Genomic DNA, 21,922 nt, shown 5'->3' on the forward strand with positions numbered 1-21,922 from the left:
TTTAATTGCATTTTTTAACTAAATAATTCAATAATTTAATTTTGTTTGGATAAATTATTTTCAAATTTATTTGTCGTATAAATAATATTTGAAAGTATATCTTAATATTTTTTTTTGCAAAATTTTGTATAATTTTTTTTATGAATGTTTTTTAATTTACTTATTTCGGTCAAAGTCGCACGTATTATCGTTTTACTAATTAAGTATGCAAATATATCGAGATTTTACTCGATTTGCTACAGTCACAAATTTTACCAAACCATTCCGCTTTCATCTAAAAAAAAAAAATTTTGAAAGCATGCCTTTTTTTAGTTACGAGATTAAAAATTGAGACTACTGACATATGAATGAATCACTTTTTTTATTTTTAAAAAAGAAAAAATAATTTTTACTTGTTACAATATGAAAGTTCTTTTTATTTCTCAGAGATTTGTAAAATTAAATTATTATTACTTGAAATTATTCATTAATGGTAAAACAAGTCGGTGTCTCTATATTTTAATTGTAAAAACTAATAATAATTGTTTTTAAGAGAAACTGCAAGTATGGTTTTTAATATGTAAATTTAATTAAAGGATTTTTATAATATTCCTTAAGACTGTAGTATAAAATGTGAAGCAATGTAAATAATACGCACAATTTGAATGTTCGTATATAATATATATTCGTGTGACTTGCGATCGTTTTCGACCGTAATATAATTGTGGTTTTTAATGAATTGACATATATATATACATAAAATAACAATTTGTACAGTTAATAGCAATATTATTGTAGAAAGAGCTTGTTTTAGATTTCTAATTGTCATTAATTAATTTTCTCTATTGTTTATTTAATAATAAGTTGAAAATGTAACGAGTAACACGTATAAATGATACAGTATCATTAAATTTGAATCAGTAAAAACTTGCACCAAGTTTACAGTATAAAATTTCGTTTATGTTAATGTGGTTAATTAGAAAAAAAAAAATCCTTCCTCATGGAAAAATTAGTAAAAATTTCAATTTAAAAGTAAAATGTTTGAAATCATTTAGTGAAATTAAAAACTTTTAATTTATTAAAATTAAAATTTTTTTAAAAACTTTACTAATTCAAATGAAGATAATTTGATACTTTATTTTAATTTACGTGCGCAGACTTTTAGTTTAGTTTATTATTATTATATTGATATTAAAATATATAATTTAATAACATTGCAATATTATGAAATGTGATTAACTTCAAATGCCATTTCGAAAATGTATGTGTAAATATTATTTCCATATTGCTAACGTATATACATTTATATAATATAGTAAATAACATTTACTGTTGTAATCTGCTAAGACTCATCCAATCATATTGTAATGTTATACTACATACCAACGTACATGAAAAAAAAATAGTTATTTAACTACATAATAATATGTAAAACCAATTAAGTCACAATTTTTATTAGGAACTGACATAAATTTAAAAAAATTCAATCTGTTTATAAAATTAAAAATTAAATTAATTAATTTTTATCATCCATTTTGAATATTTTTTTTTTAAAACTAAAACAGTTTTATATTTTTATACAAAATTTTGTTGTAATTTTTTTTATAAAACTGTTTTATATTTTTTCAATGGTCAGTTCCATTTCAGTATTAAAAAATACCATGAAAGGATTTAAAAACTATAAGACAGTATAATATTATGTACATATAACTTTAAATTTATAAGACTTGTAATAAGTTGTACTTTCTTTATTTTCTCTGTATTACAGAGTAACGTATAATAAAAATTAAAATGAAAAAAACAAGAAAATGTATGTACTCAAATTTTAGAATAGAACAAAAATTTCAATAAAATTATTTTTAACCTCTTAATGAATTTTTTGCATTTTGAATTTAAGATTAATCATTGTCACAGAGAAATAATAAATTAATGTTCATCATCAGATGAATATTCCATTTTGGTTAACCAAATTTCCTCAAATTGATGATTTATAGATTCAATAGTAATCAATTGTTGTAAATATTTATCTGGTTCATGTGAGTCTATTTCAATTGTACTGCCTAGACATTTATCTAAAAAATGAAGAATCAAATTTTGATCACTTTCAGGACTATTTAGAAATGTAATTAAAGCAAATCTCCATAATATAGGTTCTCTGTCTAATGAATAATTTAATAATAATGGAATTAATCTTTGTAAATTTATCCAATTATGTTCCATTAAACATGAACGCATTTGATGTGTAACAAAACTTGCTGAAAAAACAATTGAATTTGAATTTCCATTTCTCTTTAAATTTACGCTCGAAGTACAATTTTCCACTTTTTTTTCTTCTTTATCTTTATTATTTTTTAAATTTCTTTTATTATCACATTTCTCTGGTTTAAGAAAAGCCAATGCTTTCATCTGTAAACATATAAATTTAATTATAAATATTAATTTATATATTTTAAAAAATGATAATAAATTTTTATTTACAATGCTATCTTTTCCAGCAACATATTTATCAATTTTTTTCACTTTTTTTGATATCATTCTTTTTTTTGACATTTAATATAAATAACAACTAAAAAATAACCTAAAAAACAAATTGTTCTTCCATATTTTTGAGTTTTCATTTCCCAACCCTGATAACTAGTCGACTTCATACTGTCAGATTTCAGAGGTTTTTGACTATAACTAGAGATTACCATCTTATACTTTTTCTATAGTTTGTGGTACAATTTAAATTTAAAGACCAACGAAATTTCTAACGAGAAAGAATTCATTTTTAAAGACGCTATTCATTCATGATAGCGTCATAATTTTTATTTTCATAGTTTAATAATAATTACTTTGAAATGGACCAAAATAAACGCGCAAAAAAAGAAGAAGAAGAAAATCTGATTGTTTTTGAGGAGGCTCAGCTTCCTGTAACAATATCAGATCTAAGGAAACCTACTAATGAATTTATTACTAAATTAATTGAAATATTTTGTAATACATTTCAAATAGATGGAAATACAATCAAACAGGTACGTTCTCTTATAAATATCTATGTACATATATATTTATATTTGTGTTTGAAATAATTTTCAAATTTTATTAAATAGCCTACATTGGAGCAATATGAGATTATACTTTCGGATAATCCAGAATTATACGATGATTTTATAAAGAGCATAAATACTTTTGCTGCAATAAGTGGAATTTCTGAGAAATTGTTTTTTAAAGATTTACAGTTTTCTGATATTGAGAATCCAAGTAATGAAATTATTATTATTTACTATTTTTTTTAAACAAATTATTGACACGATATTAAAAACAAATATTTTTTTTTAGCTCCCAAAAGAACATTAAAGTTAACTACATTTTTAGCAAATTTTATCATTTATTTTCGAAATAAAGTACCAGAACTTAAGGAGCGTATTAATAAATTAGAAGAAAAACGAAATGATATACTTGAAATAAAAAGAAAAACACAAGAATTACAGGAAAAAATAGATGGAAATAGAAAATATAATGAATGGAGAGCAATTGAAAATGAAAAGGTAATTTTTTTATTATTGAAATAATAAATTAAACATATATTTCTTTTAATTTTAATATGATTTTTCATTATTAATATATCATTTGTTTAGTTAAAAATTGAAATTGAAGAAATGCGTCAGAAAGCTAAGATGAAAAAAAATGAAATGGATAAAAAACAAGTGATAATAAGTCGTTTAGAAAAAAAATTGACAAAAAATAAAGAAAAATATAATGAGAAAAAATCAAAAGCTAACGAGGTAATGTATCAGTTAAAAATTTATTCTTCATTGTAATAAAATTGATATTAAATAAATTTTTGTTTTAACAATTAGATCAACGCTACGACTAATAAATTAAAAGCACAAATAGTTGAATCACCTGAGAAATTGTATGCTGAAATAGAAAAATTTGAAAAAGAAAGGGAACAAAAAATTCATCAAACAAAAATGTTTTATGAATCATTGGAGAAAAAAAGTGAATTACTAGAGAAGAAAGAACAAACAATGTCATTAGTTACAGAGGAATCGGATAAACTTGCTCAAGCAATTGATATAATCACAAATTTAAAGTATGTTTTATTTAAAAACAAATTTAAATAATTTTTATTAAATAGTGACGTATAAAAATTTTCTATTATTATTATATTAAAATTTATTTTCAGAGAATGTCTTTCAAAATTAGAAACAATAAGAAAGGAAATGAAAAATAAAAACGCCAATATTTTAAAATTAGAAAAAAAAGAAAAACAAATGGAACAAAAACATTGTCACTCAACAAGTAATTTAAATGATTTAAAGGGTGAAATAAAAGGTCGTATATTAATTCATCATAGAAAATATAATGAATTACTGGAGTAAGTTAAATTTTTGTTATTTCTAATTAAAATACATAAAAAAAATTATTCTTTAAATAAATTGTAACAAATGTTATTAACAGGAATTCAAAAGCATTAGAAATAGAAGTTGAAAAAGAGCAAGAAGAATATTGTGATGCCTCAAAAAAAAAAGATGCCATCTGTAAAGAAATATTAACTCTTGAAGAGGATAATGAACGTTTTTTAAATGAATGCAATGAACTTTATCGCAAGGAAATTTCATCGGTAAGTAGTTAATTTTAAATTACTGTAATTAGTCAATGCAACAAACTTTATTTCAACTCATTTATATTTTCTTTTTTTTTTTTTTTTGTTGTCATTTTTATATATTTATTTCTTTTTCAGGAGATAGACTTTGCTAATAAAGTAATGGAATTCAAAAATATGGACGAAGAAAAGTAAATAATCTTTTATTATTGAGTTTATATTTTTTTATAAGTTTATAATAAATTATTGATGTAAATTGTTATTTAAATAAAAATTATTTATTATTTTGTAAAAAAAAAAGAGTTGCCTAATTTTCAAAAGTTCGAATTTCGAAAAGTCAAATTATCAAAAAATTCCAATGTTTATTGGGATGTCCGCTGGGGGCGTGGCTTAGCATTTTATCCTACGTTCAGTAGTACCATTTTTCACCACTATGTCTGAAAGTTACTCTGATTGGTTTAAACTGGACAAAAATTGACAAACATCCTACTTTCAAGGGTTAAAAATTTTTCCAACAGAGAGCGCTTCACAGTAACGGACATCCCAATATTTTTATGGAATATCTAAAAGTTAGGTTAGAATTGTCAAAAAAGTAAAATCTACATTACCGATTATACTCAGGGATGGGTAAATATATCAACAAACGAAAATCATGATCTTAACTACCCGACCGTGGGCTACTAGGTAAAAAAAATTTGACAGCTTAAAATAGTAAACAAATTTAATGACATTTAACATGTTTACTTAAGAAACACTTAAATAATTGTGTTCGATATTAATAAATTATACAAAATACTCACATAATGACACAAAAAAAATTTAAAGTTAAATTATTTCACGAAAAAAGTGTTATTTAATGAATAATAATTTTTTATAATAAATAAATATTACTCACCCTAACCAATTATAGATTGATCTCATCGTTTTGTGATAAATTAATAATAAATAGACGTTTACATAATGAAATTTAAATCACGTGATTTTGACAAAATTTGCAATTAGTCAATAAATTAGAAAAAAAAAGTTTTCTTTTTTAATCAGGTAATTAAATTCAATTGCAAATAACATTGATTTCTTTTGTATATTTGTGATGTGGAGCATCGTAGAATTATTTTTAAATGGTGCTTTGTTGTGGATTTTCTTCGAAGTTTCTTGCATTTTATTAGTGAATGCATTTTATTTTTCTATACCGTGGTTTATTTGGGGCGCATTAATTGTTACCGTATTATTATGGTTTTTAAAACTTCCACAATCCGATTCAAATATTGTCAAAGAAATATTTGGCGATGATCATCTTGCTTTCAAGAGGATTAATTTATCTAATAATGACAATCAAGATAATAAAAAACAATACTGCATGCGTGTTGTTGCACATCGTGGTGGAGGATTCGATTATCCAGAAAACAGCTTAGCGGCTTTTCGTAATGTAAATTCTCCTTCATTTCTTTTTAATCTCCCTAAAAAAAAATATAAAATATTGCATGTTACTAATAATAATTTTTTTCGATTAAAATTTGAAATTTAGATTTTAGTCTATTAAAATGAAAACTAAAAAAATAACATTACTATATTTAAGAAATTATTGCATGAATATTGGAAATAAGTATAAAAAGTTGAAATTTTTGGTTTGGTTTTCAAGTGCAAGGAAAAGGGCTGCAATGTGGTGGAATTTGATGTAATCCTTACGAAAGATAACATTCCAATAATATTCCATGATGTAACTATTCAAAGACTAACTGGCCACGTAGGAATTGTTAAAGAAATGACATGGAGTGAACTTAAAGAATTAGATATAACGTACAATCATCCTCTTAGGTATAGTACGATGTTAACACTTTTTTTCCGATCCCTGAAATAACCATTTTCCTTACAAATGAATTTTTTTTTTTGAAAATAAATTAGTGGTTGAAAAGAAACATTAATTAACAAATTTTTGAGAAAAGTAATAATTATTCTCTAACCTTTTTTTTAAGAAATAAATTTAATGGGGCAAAAATTGCATTGTTTGATGAGGCAATTGAGGAGTGTTTAAAAAATGGTCAACGCATGTTCATTGATATCAAGGAGAAAGATTTGGCAATTGTACAAATAATTGTCAATGCTTTCAATAATAATCCGGAATTATTTCGCAAAGCAGTTGTATCAAGTTTTAATCCTCTGGTTATTTATATGGTAAGAAAAGAAGAAACTCATGAAGAAAAAATTGATTTTCAATTTGATTAATTAAAATTATTATTTTATATATAATAGATAAGAAAGAAGGAGCCAAGAATTATATCAAGCTTAGCATGGAGACCACGAATTTTCTCAACAACGAATTACAATGGCTTAGAAGGACCCTCCGTTCGACGTTTTCGTAGTCCATTTAAAAATCTCTTTGCTACAATTCTCGATATTCTTCACGATTGGGCTTTACGTCGTTTTACTTATTATATTTTGGGCATTTCCGCAATTTTATTGCACAAAGATGTTGTCAATCCGTAAGTATTTTAACTATATATTTTTTCTTTTTAAATCGTTTTTTTTTTTTATTCTAAAAATATTTTTTTTTATACAGTGACATAGTACGTTGGTGGCACAAAAGGGGAATACGTGTAATTATATGGATTGTTAATCTACCATCTGAAAAAGCGCACTATTCACGAATTCTCAAAGTACCATATCTAACAGATACTTTACTATCTGAAGAAAAACTTTAAAATAAATTTTGATATTTAAAAGTGAAAATGATTTAATAAATTTGACATTTTTTAAATTGTAATTATTGTGAAAAAAAAACAATAAGTATTGCCTAAAGAAATTTTAGATTTTTTTTTTGAAAAAACTACAAAAATAATATATATTTTATATATAAATTGATGTCACGCTGCATTAATCGAAAAAAAATAATAAAAATGCCAATTTTACATTATAATAAATTTATTACGTTTGTGTGTGTATATGTATAAATTAAAATATTGATTAAGGCTTGATACACTTTTTTATTCCTTAATTTTACGTTATTTAAACGTAAATCTAAAATACATTTATCTTCATAATTCTTACACATTATAATTATAAAAATCATCACTTGTGGAAAAACTCTGTTTTTCACTTTTAATATTAATTTTATGTAATAAATCTTTTTTTTTACTTTCTACGGAGTTTTAATGTTTTTTTTTTGCACTTATATTAATAATATTAAAATAGAGATGTGATTATAAAAAGTAGTAATAATATATATAGTACGTGTTAATGTTTCTTTTTTTTGGATAATTATTACAATATTCTTTGTAAAATCATTTAAAAATTCATTCAGTACACAATTATGGACGGTATTGAAAATTAGAATAATTTTTAAACGATCGTTGCTAATTTTGTTTTACGAGATTCCATTCCTTCAATTAATCCTGTTAATAAATCCTCCATTTCCGTTGCTGCGCGTTTTAATTCACAATTATTGTCAACGCTTATACTTTCTAAAATTTTAAATTTAATTTAAACCTTTTTATACTAAAACTTAAATATACAAAAAAAAAAGAAATTACATACCATCAAGTAAACAATCGTTGGTCACCATATTTTGTAATCTATCCAAAATATCATTGAGATCACCTTGAATATTTTCAATGCTACTACGTTGAGAAGGTTTTTTTCCTTTTTGAATAGAATACAATGAATTGTCACGTGGAAGATTTTTTGGTGACAAATAATTTGATTTTTTCGATAATGTGAAATTATTGTCAAAAATTATTTTCTCACCATGTCGACTATTATTTTCTTTTGACGAACATCCCAACCATTGTGAAAATCCACTTTCTTTTGGTGTAAAATCACATTTACCACCTATAATTAATTAATTAATTAGATTTACCTTTTTTTTTTTAATGAACAATTAAAATTCAATTTACCTCCAATCCAGGTACTTAATTCAATTTGAGGATTTTCCATCGATAATTCATTAAATGCTGAATCTGTTGATAATTTTTCCGTTGTTTGTTGTCGATATAATGAATCATCAATATCATTTTCAGACTTTTTATCACGAACAATGGGACTCAATTCAAATGCCATGGGTAAACGTGTAATTCGCGATACTGCCGGATGAATCATTGGTGTACTTTGTATTAAATTTGTTCCCGTTTGATTTTTAAATAGATAATTCTGTAATTAGACAATTTTTAAAATATTGCGAAATTAATATTTCTTAAAATAAATAAATAAATGTTTACTTAACATACCTTTAGAACTTTAAGACGCTCTAATTGTGATTGTATGGCAACTCGATGATTTTGCAATCTTTCAAATTTTGAATCACTTATTTCTAATAATTCCGTTTGCAATTGTCTATTTTCCTCTTCTAGACTACTGATAATATTTTGTAATTCTTTTTGTGGATCATTGCATATTCTACGTTTAATTGTACTTCTAACTGATATGGCATCCAATGCTGTTCTTCGATTTCTACTTCAAAAATTAATATTTTTTATTTTATTTTTATTATTACTGTTTGATAAAAGAAAAAAAAAATTAATATTTACTCATCCATGTCGGGCAGAGACGTTTCCAAAGAACTGATGACAGAACGTGAAGGACAAAGCATTAATTTATTTCTCAATAATTCAAAAACTAATTTTGTTACTTCCTTATTAGATGCCTGAAATAAATTCATTTAAAATTTATTCATATTAAAAATAAAATAAAAAATAAATTTTCTTCCTTACTTTTATACAATATTCTCGAATTGGATGTTTCAATTTATGTTTTCCTGATGTTTTACCAAATAAAAAGCACTTTTGACATTGATGATATCCTGCGCATCTCAAACAAGAATATCGTGGTCCACATATTGGATTCAACTTACAAGTTGAACATTTAATATTATGAATAACTGAAAATAATTTTTATATTAAATAATATTTTAATAAATCAAATTGTAAATTTTTTCTAAAATTCTAAATTCTAAATTCTAAATTATGAAAAAAAATGTTCCAAATAACATACTATGTTCGGCTGATTTGATTCGATTTAGAGTTGCAATCCACGATAATAATGGAGGCTCTTCCATTAACCATTTAGCAAATTCCGCTTCAGTTATTCCAAGCGATCCTTGACACTAGTAGAATTTAGTTTATTATTAATAATTAATTACCCTAAATATTTATTTCAATGTAATCTTAGTTTTTAGTTTAAATAAAAAAAAAATCTACTTCTTTTCTTATTACCTCTTTAAAACAATTAGCAACAGTTGAACGAATGAGATGATTTCCATAAGCAACACTTTCACCGAGCATTTCCATTATTCTACAAATGTTTGTCAACAATTGAAATAGTGCAGCTTCGGACAAACAAGCATTATGATCAGCGAGCTGATGAAACAAATAACCGTATTTTTCTTCTAGTTTAGCTGAACTCATCAATGTCAATACAACTTTCACTGAAAATACTAAAATATTGTCTTCGTAGTTTCTAAAAAAAAAAAGAAAACTGTAAATTGAAAACAAAATTAATAAAATTATAAATGAAAAAAAAAATACCAACAAACCTGTGAAATATTTTAAAAATAAAGTTTATTGCTAATTTTGTGATTTGATCAACATTAAAATTAATGCCAGCTTCTTTTTGTGCAGCGTAAAATATATCCGATAGCACATCCTCAATTTCATGGCAATCTAAATTTACAGAATTCTCAGTCACTGACAATCGATGACGTTCAAAAATACCCGCAATCAATTTTAACTGAACATTTTCCACTGGAATTATATTATTAAAAAAAAAAATTAATATTTAAATGAAATTTGAATTTTATAAATATTTAAATAATTAACGTACTGTGAAGATTTTTCTGTAAAATTTGTATCTTTGATGCAGTTCTATGAGATGCGTAACGAATTATATTGCACTCGTTTATGCTTTGTAGAATTTCTTCCATTTTTGGATGTGTTGACTTTAATCTCTCCATTGAAATACAACTGTATAAAAAAAAAGTATTAAACATTTCGAAATGATAATTTAATTAAAAGTAAGTTAACTTTAGTATTACTTGCTAAAATTTGATTCGTTTCTTTCGTTTTTCGTGTGGCCTCCACTTTTATTTGCAATCGCATTAGATTCTGAAATAAGTATTTTTTTTAATCGTTTAAAAGGTAAGGTTATAAATGAACGTTAGAGAATTTATATATTAAAGGTAAAATAAAAATCGCTAGCGAATAAAAATATTTCATCTTCTTATTTATATGATGTAAATGTAAATATCTCAAAAGACTTACCGTCCATTATTTTCTTTTGATGATTTCATAAAATAACACTCCTTTTTCAAACATAACAACAAAAAATTGCTTTGTAAATTCTATCACATGGTCGCTCCATTGTTATCACTTGTCACAAATTTAATGTATATTTTTGACTTAGAATGAATACTCAAACTAATTGAAATAGCTCACTTATATCATAACGTACAAATAAAATAAATTTAATAGTTTTTATATGATTTTTAAGTGACATTACTCCATTTTGTAAACAATTCAAAAGTTTCAAAGCAGTTAAACAGCGGTGTTCAGGGATGAATAAGTAGATATAAGTTTAAGTAGACAAAGTTGGGTAGCAACTAATTAAGCTATTGTCACATGTATGCATTTTAAAGGTGCTTTCACCCAAAATGTCACATTTTGCACGTTCCACCTTATTTACTTTTAATGACCAACCCCTTCTCTTTGTGTTGGTTTCCTGGTTTTGTGTCTTGTCAATTTTTTTTTGTCTTCGTGGTCACTAAACTCTGAATTGGAATTTTTTTATTGTCATTTTCGCGTCGCGTATCATCATTGTAAAAAGTAGACAAAAAAAAACCCTCCCAGTGAATTATTTACAATAGTTTTTTTTCAATTTCCTATAAATAAAAAAAGTGAACAATTTTTAAGACAGTGAAAATGACGACTCGCATGGAAAAAGAACGTGCTAAACAGATTCAAGACAAATGTCAAAACTTACTTAATCAAATGCTTCGTGATGAAGACAACAAGTATTGTGTTGATTGTGATGCCAAAGGTTTGTGAATAAATCATAATATCATTATGTTATTGATGAAAAAATGATTAATTATTTAGAAATTTGGAAAAAATATCAACTCATTATCATCCGGCTTTGTTGATTTCTATTGACTTAATTTGTTCTCTGATATGATTTCAGTTTATTTTGATATAGTTTTCATATTGTTATAATAACAGAGTTTGAATGTCATTTCATCTGCAAAATTATACATGTTATTATACTATTTTTATTGAGAAGAAGAAATTGCACATATATATTCTTGTTCATAAAAGTTTATTTATTAATTTGTGTTAAAAATACTTTTATTGTTGCATAACTTGATTTTTAATTGGTATTTAAATTGTAACTAATTTATTTAAATTTAGACTTTTTCAGTTTTTATTTTATTAATTATTTTCGATAAGCAATGAAAATTAAAATAGATATTTTAATTAAAAATTGTATATATAATATTTTCTTGATAATTTGAAAGATAATTATGTTGCATAACAATATTATCTTGAAGCTGTAATTAAAGTTATCTACATTATTTTGAAATAAAAAACATTTCTTTTTTTGAATATGTTTTTTTTAGGACCAAGATGGGCAAGTTGGAATTTGGGAATATTTTTATGCATTCGTTGTGCAGGAATTCATAGAAATCTTGGCGTTCATATAAGTAAAGTGAGATCGGTTAATTTAGACACATGGACACCTGAACAAGTTGTTGTAAGTTGAATACATTTAAAAACAAAAAAAAAGGGGGAATACGATGTTATCTTTTTACAGAGTTTACAACAAATGGGAAATTCGAGAGCTAGAGCTGTTTATGAAGCAAATCTCCCGGATAGTTTTCGGCGACCTCAAACTGACAGTAGTCTTGAAAATTTTATTCGTGCAAAATATGAACATAAAAAATATATTGCTAGGGAATGGGTTCCACCTACATTGCCAAAGGTAGATTATTTAAATATATATATGAAGGGTAGAATGACAAAAGGGGTCAAGCGCCAATTCACTGTTTTTACAGGAAGTAAAAAAAACATTTTTAAAAATTTTGCAGGTCATTTAAAAAAAAACTGAGAAAACCGTTTCGATATATTAGTATGTTTTAATAAATAAACAACAATTTGTTGAAATAAACCTACATATTAACGATAAAATTAAAAAAAACTGTGGTGCCTTGAGGTTATATCAACTACGCACATTTTCTTTAAGCATTAATTATAAAAAAAATATACAGTTTAAAGAAAAACTGGAAAATTAGTTTCTTTCTATGGAATCGACGAAATGAATAGAAAAAAAAATTCCTTTAAAAAATTGTTTGTTTTCAAGAAAATTACGAATTAATTGCTTGCTTTGGAATTGAGCAATACTTTCATCTTTAAATTCAATTGTTCACTTAGTATAACCATAAAAATATTTAAAAATTAATAACAAAATGATTTTAAAATTGTTTAAAATTGAAAATATATTATTATTATTAATTTTATTAATTAAAATAAAATTAAAATAAAATATTAAAATAAAACCTAAAAAAATAATATTTTTGATCAAAATTGAACACCACTTTCTTTTGTTTTTCAATCAGGTTGCAATAAAGTAAATTTGAGGCTATTTTATTAATTTAATTTTTATTAAAAACTGATTTAAATACGCAATAAAAAAGGAAATCCTTCTACAGAAATGTGTAAATGAATTTTCTTGATTTTTTTATGCAAAAACCTCATTTTCGATAAATTGGCGCTTGACCCCTTTTGTCATTCTACCCTTCATATAGAGATTTGAGAAAATAAATTAAAAAATTTGAATTTTTAATCTAAAAGGTAAATTGGGATAAAGAATTGGATGAGGAGGCAGAAAAACAGCGGAGACGTAAAAAGGAAGTATCAAAATCTAATGTATCTCAAGCGCCATTGCCACCTGTTAAAAAGCCTGAAGTTGTGCCTCAATTGCCGAAACCACGAAGTTCCGTTAGTCCAAAACCAAATAGAATAAGCAATTCTGCTGTTGGTGGTAGCGGTACTCTTGATCTTCTCGGCCTCGGTATGATTAAATTTCGAAAATAAATTTTTTTTTTTTAGTTACAAAGAAAAATTTTTTTTGAACAGGTTCAACGGAAAATACAGCAAATGGTTCAGACGATATATTCTCATCTTTTCTATCAGCTCCTCCATCGAGTTCAGCTAATAGTGAAACAACAAATACAACAACTAACACAACAGGAAAATCAGAAGAAGAGAGCTTTTTCAATCAAACCGCACCATCTGCTCAAGAAAAGAGCAAAATGACCAAGGACAGTATTCTTGCTCTTTATGGAACACCAAGTAATCAACAATCAATTTTCGGAGTTTCTGGTTTGTACATATCAATTAAAATAAATTTATATTTATAAAAAAAAAAAGTAAAATTACTCACTGAATTAATTTACAGGTGGCATGTTTCCGCAACAAATGACATCACAACAATTTGCACAACAAAATATGAATGCATTCAGTCAAAATAGTTTTCCAAATCAACAATCATTTCAAATGGGAATGCCGGCAACAAATCAAATTCCTCAAATGTGTATGAATACAATGGGTGCTAATCAAATGGGATTAGGACATGGAAATGGTTCTACAATGACAATGCAAGCTCAAATGGTACTTCTTTTTTTTTCAAACATAAAATGTACTTTTCAATTTCTGTTTTATTTATTTATTTATTTATTTAGATGAATCCTATGGGACAAAATAATATAGCGGCTAATAATTCATGGAGTGGAATGATGACAACGCCTAATATTTTACCAGCACCGGGAAGTAATCCATTTTTCAATTTACCTAATCAACAAATTCATAATTCAACTCCTGTTCCTCAGGTTTGTTTATAAATTTAGTTTAGTTTATTGTTAAAAATTAAATAAATAATTTATTAAATAAATAAAAATTAAATATTTTTAGCTACAACAACAAATGTCTCAACTTTCAATGAATGGACTTGGTTTTTCCAATGCGAAACCAGCGACTGCTGCATTACCTGGACAAACACTTTCGACAAATCTCTGGCAGTAACGAAGCCTTTGTGGTATATAATTGAAATCTTTAGGCCCGTTGATTTTTTGTTTTGATGTCAACTAGTATTTATGGAAGAATTTTGTTGAAGCGCATTAATTTCATCGTAAGCTTCAAAGAAATTGCGCTATTTTTCAGCACTTTGTAAAATTAACGACAAAAACAATTCTTGTCGTTTTTGGAGGAAAAGCGAGGTAATAAATTCAAGTAATCGACTTTTGTCTCATATTTTGTGACTATAAATTTCGGTTCTTGATCAAATTAACATAATATAGAAGAAGAAAAAAAATGATATTTATTCTTTACGTATCTCCAGTGTTAATTCATAGATTTTTTTTCTAATAATTTTTTAATAATTAAATTTAGATTTTTTAAAAAATAATCATTTTTTATTTATTCTGTATGGAGAGAAGTAAAGAGCGTAGATAATAAAGGTAAAAAGAATATTAATTTGAAAAAAAAACAAAGTTAAGATACTAGAATGCCTATTTTTCTTCGAAACTTATATATGGAAGAGAAAGATATTCCTCTAGTTAATAGTATATTTGTCGACTGATTTTTAGGTGTGTGTGTGTGTAAATTGTTCTGAAAACAAGCAAACAATGTGTAAAGTGATTTTCATTGTTTGTAATATAACATACGATACGCGAAAACAGTTTTCGTTAATAATCCCACATACATAAGTAGTTTATAAATGTTAATTTATTTTTAAAGTTCGATTTCTTTTTGGAAAATTGTTTTTAAATCATCACCGATTTTTAAAATTTTTTGACTCGTAAAGATTCGATGGTAGAAATGAAAATTAATATTTGGAGCTTTTAAATCTTGTTTGTTACTTTGCGAATTATATTCAAATCTAATAAACCGTCCGAAATTATGATGATATGAAAATGAAACGTAAATTTGACAATAATAATTTGTCTACAATCTGTATTACTAATTATCATTATTATAATTGTATTTACAATTGGAGGAGAGATTTAAGAGGCATTTTTTTTAAATCATTACTTGATAAACAAAATTGTTTAGCCTTATAAAAATTTTTATGAAAGATTTACTTTTAGGTTTTATAATGTGTTTTTAAATTATCTAAAAGCTACTATCGTAATCAAAAAAATTCGCGAAGTAAAGAAAATTTTTTGTGATAATTGTTTTTTCTCTTTCCTTTTTTGGAGTAGAATAATTTCTTCTCTCTTAATCTTTTAATAAGTTGTAACAATCACGCTTAATTATTGACTTATTTTCAAATTAAAATTTGAATTTATTTACAAATAATTTATGTCTAAATATTTACACAAGTTTTCTTCACGTTTTTAAATAGAGTAGAATTTTTTTTTCAATTTGTAAAAAGGGCAATTTGTTTAGAAAATAATATTTAGCTCTTTTTTTTATAATGACGCAAATACAGAAAATTCGTGCACATAGCCGAATTAGTCCTGATCACACAAAAAGTGTTTTTTGTTTTTTTAATTCATTTATGTGTGTTAATGGCAATTTTGATTAAATAATAATTGCATTTATTACTTCTAAATTGTACAATGACCAGTAATACAGTGTGCTAAACGTCAAGATTTAAATCCTGCGCGTGAAGAAATATATATATAATTCATATGTAAAAAAAAATTGTTAATTTTATTCTGAAAAACCTAATTAAATTTTTTTTTTAAAAGTATAATTTAGAAGCAAAAAATGTGGAACGCTTCACGATTTTGCGTGTCATCCTTGCGCAGGGGCCATGCTAATCTTCTCTGTATCGTTCCAATTTTAGTATATGTACTGCCGAAGCAAGTACACTGAGTTTTCAAAAAATTTTCCTTATATACTAACCGTACCCTTTTTTCTGAACTTGCGAGAGATATTTTGTACATAAACAACATCCTTAGCCACCTAGCGTATAAAATTAGATTTAACTCGATGTCCGTATTCAAATAAATTGTGTTTTATCTTTCTATTAAAAGTAATTATTTTATATTAATAGAAAAATTATTTTCCGTATTATAGGTTTTATTTATTATTGAACTTTTTTTTATATAAATAATGAAAAAATTGATATAAGAAATTTAAATTAAGCGCCACAATGACGTCAAAAATAAGATAACCAATGAGATGAACATTTCCTGTCATTTCTAACCTAAAAAACCATCATCCAGTAACCAATGAGAATGCTGCAAAATTTAAAAGATTCTTTTCTAATTGGTGTAAAAATTTGTGTTATTAATTTTACCGGAAGTTGTAAGTAGTTTTAACCATGCGCATAGTGACTTCTCTCTTTTTCGGCAAGAAACGCTCTTTTGCCTAAGTGACTTTTTAGAGACACGTGCATTCCCTAAAAATAATGGATAAACCAGTCGTTTTAGCGCGTGTTATTAAAGTATTGGGCCGCACTGGGTCACAGGGCCAGTGTACTCAAGTTAAAGTTGAATTTTTGGGAGAACAAAATCGTCAAATTATCAGAAATGTAAAAGGTCCAGTAAGAGAAGGTGATCTTTTAACCCTCCTCGAGTCTGAACGTGAAGCAAGAAGGCTTCGATGATTTTTGCAAAAAAATAAGAAACTACTGTTCAAAAACAAAAAATGGGTAAGTTTTCTATTATGTAAATTTATTTAATACATTTGCGAATTATTGTATATGAGTTTGTAATTTTTGAGGTTAACTTGTGTATACTAAGCATGAGGAAATTAATTATAACGTACAATTTTATATAAATGCACTAATTAGCGTATTTTCTAAAAAAAAAGTATTTTTTTCTTATTTTAATTTACTAAATATTTTGCTCCTTCCATGTTAGAAATTTTTTTTATCACATGGAAATTGATTGCTATAACTTATTTTGTCAACTAAAACTTACTTTAAGAAACCAACATAATGATAATGTAATCTGGATTGTAAACTAACCTAAAAATTTCTTTTGTTTTTAATTGTTCTGTGTATTAAAAATTCACCTGTACATTTAAAAAAAACTAATTCTGTTTATTAAATTTATTTTTTGAAATGTTTCAGTTACCAGTATTTTCTCTTAGAATGGAAGAGAATCACCAGCTGTGGAAGAATTGTAACAATGATAATTTGCTGATGATGCCCTTATTTTCTACGACTATTTATAAATGAATTTATATACATCCATCATGTTTAAAATATACATCTGGTAACCAAACAAATTTTTGCATTTTTATTATTGACTTGAATTAGTCATATTAATTAGTCAATTACCATATTATTTAATTTAAAAAAAAAATACGGGTTTTATTTACATAAAATTTATTTTCTAAAAATAAAAAAAGATTCATACACTGAATGTGTGATAACTGCTAAATTATAAAGAAAATTGCAGTTAAAATGATTCTTAAAAATATAGAATGAAACATTGGAATTTTTACAGTTTTCACTGAAATAATTCTCCTGTAATTGTGAATATTGATTTTGATTATACAAATAGAAAAAAATATTTACATTTTTTTTTTGTGGGTAATACTTGAAATTTCACTGCCGTTTACTTGAAAAAATTAACAGTAAAATTTATTAGTATTTGTAAATCTATTCTATGTAACATTTATAGAAAATAGATATAAAACAGTCAATTTTTAAATTCTTCGACGTTTTGGAGGTGGTGTATCGCGAGGACTAGAAGATGCTTTAGATGAACTGTCAATACTTTGTCTTGTCGGTCGTTTTGGTGCTCTCTTTGGGCCTTCTCGATTTGATTCTGATTCTTTGCGCTCTTTTTTAATAACAACAACTGTAAGAGAAAAAAAAAATGTTTGCAAAAAAATAAAAAATTGAATTACATAAAGAAATGTAAATAAAAATACCTGGTTCATCTTGATCGTCTTTTCCTTTTAATCTACCTTTGGCGGGTGTTTTCTGTTCTTTTTTAACATCTTTAACTTCCTTTTGTTTCTCTTTCTTGACTTCTGGTTCTTTGGCTACTTTTTTAATTTCCTCTTTCTTCTTTTCAATTTCCTTTGGCGCTTTTGTTTCTCGTGGTACTTCTTTTTTCACAGGTTCTTTAATTTCTTTTTCCTTTTTCACTTCTTTTTGCTTTTCCTTTTGTTCTTTCATTTTAGCCTCCTGTTCCTCTTGACGATATTTAATAATATCTTGAAATTCCGCTTCCGGAAGGCTAAAATCAACTTCGTTGCTGGGAAATGGAAAATCCTCCATATCATCCTAATAATGTGAATTTAATTTAAAAAATTTAATATTCTCTAATATGATAAAGAAAAAAAAAAGAAAAGATTGTAAACATACCAGAGACATTAAATCATACATTGATTCCAGATGATCCCAAATTGTTTTCAAGGACACTTCCTTGTGAATAGCAGCTCGAAATTTCTCCCAAATACAAACCATGTGGAAATATTTATTTACTCCTGTTAAATATTGTTGAAATTAGAATTCTTGTCAATAAGAAAAGAATTGAGATAACCTCTAAATTAAAATGAATCTTGAGAAAAGAATTTTATCGCTATTAACTTACCAACTGGTTTGTGACCATTCATTGCGAAGAATAATTGAATTTCATTTTCCACATTCCACTCGATTTCCTCAGTGGAGTCCGATTGTTTTTCTTTGACAGCCATTCTTAACATCAAATAAATAAAACGTCAAACGAAAATACAAGTAGTTGAAACTTTTTTGTTTTTACGGAAACAGGGTTGAGAAGTTAAGCGTTCATACAAAGAAGAACGTAAACTAGTGTTACATACTGTAAAATCACTTGTGGACACAGCTTAATGACCCTTTGAGTTGCTTATCTATTTTCTTTTTTGTTTATATATGTCACAACATTCTTTTTGTTTGTTATTGTTTATTTTCTAAGAATTGCATTCTTAGATTTGTAATTATATTCTTTTGTGCATAATTTTATAAAGATGGAATGTAAAAAAAAGTTTTAATCGTTTTAAACAATAGAAAACATTAAAAATATCAAATTTAACCTATTAATACGAAATTTAAAAATGCTTTTATCTGAAAGCCTTTTGTCAGATGTTAATGAACAGGAGAAATTATTGGAAAAATTTGATGAAACTTTAAAATCATTAAGACGACAATTCAGAAGTAAGTATAATTAACTTTCTCCTACCTTAGAGAATATATTCAATATTTTACAAAACGAAAACTTTAAAGTATTAGCAATACAACATACAATACACTTTTACAAGTGTCTTATTTTTTTTTTAATTGCAGAATTACTAAAGGAAAGAAAAGCGCATAAAAATTGTAAATTATCAAATCAATCAGAAGATGATACTAGTGTTACTTCTACAAAAACAAATGACAGCATTAAAGAGTAAGTATTATATTTTTACTTATGATAAAAAAAAGAAAATTTTGATTCAATTATGAATTTTCAGAGTACATGATACAACAGAAATAATTGCGGAAGATAAAAATGACATTTCAATGATAGAATGCAATAATGTGATAGAAAAATCAACTCCAGATAATCTTGATGTTCAAGAAATAGTTGAAAATAATTTACTATTAGATGAAATACCAGAAATACTTTCTGTTCAGTTTGATACTGAATCTGAGCATAGTTTAATGAAACAATTTGAAGAATCAAAATTAAATTCAAACAATAACGAAAGTCAAATACAAAAAAGTCCTGTATTTTCAAGAAATAAAATTCGAGGGAAGAAGAATTTTTCTTGTAAAATTTATCCCAATATTGAAAAGGAGAAAATTACTGAAATTCCAAAATCCGCTAATGATAATAATTTGTCAAATATGAATATATCACTTTTTTCTTCAGTGAAGGAAAATGATATTTTTACAAGTCCTAAATTAAAACCTAGTCAAAAATTAGGTGTCTCTAATTTATATAATGTTAATTCGAAAATGTCATGTAAAGGAAATAAATTGAAACAAACGAAACTTATATTTATAACAGACGAAGAGAAAACAGACATTAGTAAAGAGACAAATATAACATCAAAAGCGGAAAATAGAACAATTGATTCACTATTTGACACGTCTTTATTTAATTCCAATATAAATGTTGAAAATATGGATATTGATATGGATGAGACATTTGCAAGTTCAAAATCAACAATTGACACAACATTGGGTTCGTCAACACCAAAAAGAATTACTAAATCAATTGAATGTGTTTTTGAAAAAATTAGCCCTGCCAAGGAAAATAAAATTAAAATTAAAGACAATATTTCTCAAATTAATTCGAGTTATGAACCAGAGGCTTCGCTAACACAATTTTTATCTCCAAAGAAGCATCATTCTGATTCTGATACGGATTTTAGTTTTCAAGAAGATCATCATTTAATGAAGAAAAAAACTACTCACAGAGTAGCAAGAAAAAATCTTGTTGGTTTTATCAAAAAAGCATCTGTTTTAAAAGAAAATTCTCACAAAGGTATGTTAAAACATTTTACAATATTGTTTATTTTTTTTGTTTAAATATAATTTTTCTAGATTACAATCAAATAAATAAGACTCATGTCAATGAAACAATGATGGATGATGAAACATTCTTTTCACCTGGAGAATATGAAAATGATATAAAAATAGAAAAAACATCACCTAAACCAGGAAGTTCAAGAGAAATAACTAGTCCAAAAATAAAACGACCTCCAATGAGAAATTTCGATAAGTAAATATTTTTTTTTTTTTTTAATGTCAATTTTTATATGAACATGAATATTTTTATTGTTTTTGTTACAGGATTTCTGAAAAGAAAAAATGCATTCCAGAATATGCGTATGATGATCAGGTTATTAGACGGAAAAATGAAAGAGCACGACTTAATGGATGGTCATGTTGGGATTGCAAAAAGGTAATTTATATTTAAATTAATAAAAATGAATATGAATTAATAAAATGTTTTTTTCTACAGTATTATGAAGAACTCAATCTTCCTGAGAATGAACTTAAAGAATATATGAAAAAGTGTTCTCGTCATAAGGCAAAATTCGATCCTTATTATTATACTCCACCAGGTATGAAGTAAAAAAAAAAATTTATTTTTCAGGGTGGCCACCCCATTTTTACTTTTTTATAATCACCGCGATTCTTAAAGAAGATATTTTGTTTCAGGTTTTTGGGATCCAGCTTTTCCCGATACACTTTGTCCTTCATTACCTGAACGAGAAAAAAAATAAAGTACCTGACATTTTTAATACTGCCGATAATGATAAAAAGAAAATAGCGCAGATTACAAGAATTAAATTAAATTTTTATTTTCCTATAAATAACTATTTTCATAATTAAAATACAATTATCTGTAAATATATTCTTTACAATTATTAAAATAATGTATTGTTGATTTTATTG

At 25.4% G+C, this 21,922-nt stretch overlaps 8 protein-coding genes and 1 non-coding gene across 10 annotated transcripts; 5 read left to right on the plus strand and 4 right to left on the minus strand.

The window, feature by feature from the left end:
- Positions 1-1,712: 1,712 nt before the first annotated feature.
- Positions 1,713-2,615, minus strand: LOC127278411 (uncharacterized). Its single transcript, XM_051300133.1, has 2 exons — positions 2,458-2,615; positions 1,713-2,385 (listed from the first exon to the last, which is right to left on the minus strand). The coding sequence occupies exons 1-2, from the start codon at positions 2,527-2,529 to the stop codon at positions 1,906-1,908; spliced, it is 552 nt and encodes a 183-aa protein (XP_051156090.1). The 5' UTR covers positions 2,530-2,615; the 3' UTR covers positions 1,713-1,905.
- Positions 2,616-2,694: 79 nt separating this feature from the next.
- Positions 2,695-4,788, plus strand: LOC127278403 (uncharacterized). The gene is made up of 8 exons (XM_051300122.1): positions 2,695-2,993; positions 3,072-3,222; positions 3,301-3,509; positions 3,600-3,746; positions 3,822-4,057; positions 4,151-4,342; positions 4,426-4,588; positions 4,709-4,788. Exons 1-8 carry the CDS (start codon positions 2,820-2,822, stop codon positions 4,763-4,765), a joined length of 1,329 nt encoding a protein of 442 aa, XP_051156079.1. The 5' UTR covers positions 2,695-2,819; the 3' UTR covers positions 4,766-4,788.
- An 831-nt stretch (positions 4,789-5,619) lies between these two features.
- LOC127278405 (glycerophosphodiester phosphodiesterase 1) lies at positions 5,620-7,542 on the plus strand. The gene is made up of 5 exons (XM_051300126.1): positions 5,620-5,996; positions 6,210-6,385; positions 6,544-6,742; positions 6,821-7,050; positions 7,128-7,542. Exons 1-5 carry the CDS (start codon positions 5,661-5,663, stop codon positions 7,267-7,269), a joined length of 1,083 nt encoding a protein of 360 aa, XP_051156083.1. The 5' UTR covers positions 5,620-5,660; the 3' UTR covers positions 7,270-7,542.
- Positions 7,543-7,790: 248 nt separating this feature from the next.
- Positions 7,791-11,120, minus strand: LOC127278398 (dystrophin-related protein 2-like). 2 transcript variants are annotated; one of them, XM_051300112.1, is made up of 12 exons: positions 10,819-11,120; positions 10,593-10,662; positions 10,382-10,521; positions 10,095-10,302; positions 9,775-10,018; positions 9,554-9,665; positions 9,274-9,440; positions 9,091-9,206; positions 8,791-9,013; positions 8,461-8,713; positions 8,102-8,395; positions 7,791-8,028 (listed from the first exon to the last, which is right to left on the minus strand). In XM_051300112.1, exons 1-12 carry the CDS (start codon positions 10,823-10,825, stop codon positions 7,907-7,909), a joined length of 1,956 nt encoding a protein of 651 aa, XP_051156069.1. In that variant the 5' UTR covers positions 10,826-11,120; the 3' UTR covers positions 7,791-7,906. The 2 variants fall into 2 exon arrangements, with proteins under 2 accessions (XP_051156069.1, XP_051156068.1); XM_051300111.1 differs by having other exon boundaries at positions 8,791-9,016.
- Positions 11,121-11,263: 143 nt separating this feature from the next.
- LOC127278402 (stromal membrane-associated protein 1) lies at positions 11,264-14,859 on the plus strand. The gene is made up of 8 exons (XM_051300121.1): positions 11,264-11,593; positions 12,171-12,304; positions 12,365-12,532; positions 13,402-13,621; positions 13,687-13,932; positions 14,009-14,220; positions 14,292-14,438; positions 14,521-14,859. Exons 1-8 carry the CDS (start codon positions 11,476-11,478, stop codon positions 14,629-14,631), a joined length of 1,356 nt encoding a protein of 451 aa, XP_051156078.1. The 5' UTR covers positions 11,264-11,475; the 3' UTR covers positions 14,632-14,859.
- Positions 14,860-16,316: 1,457 nt separating this feature from the next.
- Positions 16,317-16,423, minus strand: LOC127278473 (U6 spliceosomal RNA). The gene has a single exon (XR_007842495.1). It is a non-coding gene; the product is annotated as a U6 spliceosomal RNA (small nuclear RNA).
- A 467-nt stretch (positions 16,424-16,890) lies between these two features.
- Positions 16,891-17,790, plus strand: LOC127278432 (40S ribosomal protein S28). The gene is made up of 2 exons (XM_051300162.1): positions 16,891-17,209; positions 17,633-17,790. The coding sequence occupies exon 1, from the start codon at positions 16,967-16,969 to the stop codon at positions 17,162-17,164; it is 198 nt and encodes a 65-aa protein (XP_051156119.1). The 5' UTR covers positions 16,891-16,966; the 3' UTR covers positions 17,165-17,209; positions 17,633-17,790.
- A 331-nt stretch (positions 17,791-18,121) lies between these two features.
- Positions 18,122-19,277, minus strand: LOC127278431 (MRG/MORF4L-binding protein). The gene is made up of 4 exons (XM_051300161.1): positions 19,110-19,277; positions 18,881-19,002; positions 18,442-18,799; positions 18,122-18,368 (listed from the first exon to the last, which is right to left on the minus strand). Exons 1-4 carry the CDS (start codon positions 19,219-19,221, stop codon positions 18,214-18,216), a joined length of 747 nt encoding a protein of 248 aa, XP_051156118.1. The 5' UTR covers positions 19,222-19,277; the 3' UTR covers positions 18,122-18,213.
- A 131-nt stretch (positions 19,278-19,408) lies between these two features.
- On the plus strand, positions 19,409-21,903 carry LOC127278423 (DNA endonuclease RBBP8-like). Its single transcript, XM_051300154.1, has 7 exons — positions 19,409-19,690; positions 19,820-19,922; positions 19,987-21,005; positions 21,065-21,242; positions 21,314-21,425; positions 21,486-21,588; positions 21,686-21,903. Exons 1-7 carry the CDS (start codon positions 19,591-19,593, stop codon positions 21,748-21,750), a joined length of 1,680 nt encoding a protein of 559 aa, XP_051156111.1. The 5' UTR covers positions 19,409-19,590; the 3' UTR covers positions 21,751-21,903.
- The last annotated feature ends 19 nt before the right edge of the window (positions 21,904-21,922 follow it).

This window comes from Leptopilina boulardi, unplaced genomic scaffold (genome assembly GCF_019393585.1).
Source record: "Leptopilina boulardi isolate dan_hultmark-lab unplaced genomic scaffold, ZJU_Lbou_2.1 LbouV2_202, whole genome shotgun sequence".
NCBI lineage: Eukaryota > Metazoa > Arthropoda > Insecta > Hymenoptera > Figitidae > Leptopilina > Leptopilina boulardi.

Bases quoted from the DNA above. Each gene is read 5' to 3' on its own strand.
- LOC127278402 (XM_051300121.1), top strand. From the start codon at position 11,476: ATGACGACTCGCATGGAAAAAGAACGTGCTAAACAGATTCAAGACAAA. The intron at 12,305-12,364 runs GTAAGTTGAATA...ATCTTTTTACAG, and splicing joins GGACACCTGAACAAGTTGTT to AGTTTACAACAAATGGGAAA. The intron at 14,221-14,291 runs GTACTTCTTTTT...TTATTTATTTAG, and splicing joins TGACAATGCAAGCTCAAATG to ATGAATCCTATGGGACAAAA.
- LOC127278403 (XM_051300122.1), top strand. From the start codon at position 2,820: ATGGACCAAAATAAACGCGCAAAAAAAGAAGAAGAAGAAAATCTGATT. The intron at 3,510-3,599 runs GTAATTTTTTTA...TCATTTGTTTAG, and splicing joins GAGCAATTGAAAATGAAAAG to TTAAAAATTGAAATTGAAGA. The intron at 3,747-3,821 runs GTAATGTATCAG...TTTAACAATTAG, and splicing joins AAAAATCAAAAGCTAACGAG to ATCAACGCTACGACTAATAA.
- LOC127278432 (XM_051300162.1), top strand. From the start codon at position 16,967: ATGGATAAACCAGTCGTTTTAGCGCGTGTTATTAAAGTATTGGGCCGC.
- LOC127278411 (XM_051300133.1), bottom strand. From the start codon at position 2,529: ATGTCAAAAAAAAGAATGATATCAAAAAAAGTGAAAAAAATTGATAAA. The intron at 2,386-2,457 runs GTAAATAAAAAT...ATATGTTTACAG, and splicing joins TTGCTGGAAAAGATAGCATT to ATGAAAGCATTGGCTTTTCT.
- LOC127278405 (XM_051300126.1), top strand. From the start codon at position 5,661: ATGTGGAGCATCGTAGAATTATTTTTAAATGGTGCTTTGTTGTGGATT. The intron at 5,997-6,209 runs GTAAATTCTCCT...TTGGTTTTCAAG, and splicing joins GCTTAGCGGCTTTTCGTAAT to TGCAAGGAAAAGGGCTGCAA. The intron at 6,743-6,820 runs GTAAGAAAAGAA...TATATATAATAG, and splicing joins ATCCTCTGGTTATTTATATG to ATAAGAAAGAAGGAGCCAAG.
- LOC127278398 (XM_051300111.1), bottom strand. The intron at 10,019-10,094 runs GTTTGTTGGTAT...TTTTTTTTTTAG, and splicing joins ATTTTTAAAATATTTCACAG to AAACTACGAAGACAATATTT. The intron at 8,714-8,790 runs GTATGTTAAGTA...GTCTAATTACAG, and splicing joins AGCGTCTTAAAGTTCTAAAG to AATTATCTATTTAAAAATCA.
- LOC127278423 (XM_051300154.1), top strand. From the start codon at position 19,591: ATGCTTTTATCTGAAAGCCTTTTGTCAGATGTTAATGAACAGGAGAAA. The intron at 19,691-19,819 runs GTAAGTATAATT...TTTTAATTGCAG, and splicing joins ATTAAGACGACAATTCAGAA to AATTACTAAAGGAAAGAAAA. The intron at 21,589-21,685 runs GTATGAAGTAAA...ATTTTGTTTCAG, and splicing joins TTATTATTATACTCCACCAG to GTTTTTGGGATCCAGCTTTT.
- LOC127278431 (XM_051300161.1), bottom strand. From the start codon at position 19,221: ATGTTAAGAATGGCTGTCAAAGAAAAACAATCGGACTCCACTGAGGAA. The intron at 18,800-18,880 runs GTATGTTTACAA...TCACATTATTAG, and splicing joins TGTATGATTTAATGTCTCTG to GATGATATGGAGGATTTTCC. The intron at 18,369-18,441 runs GTATTTTTATTT...TTTCTCTTACAG, and splicing joins AGACGATCAAGATGAACCAG to TTGTTGTTATTAAAAAAGAG.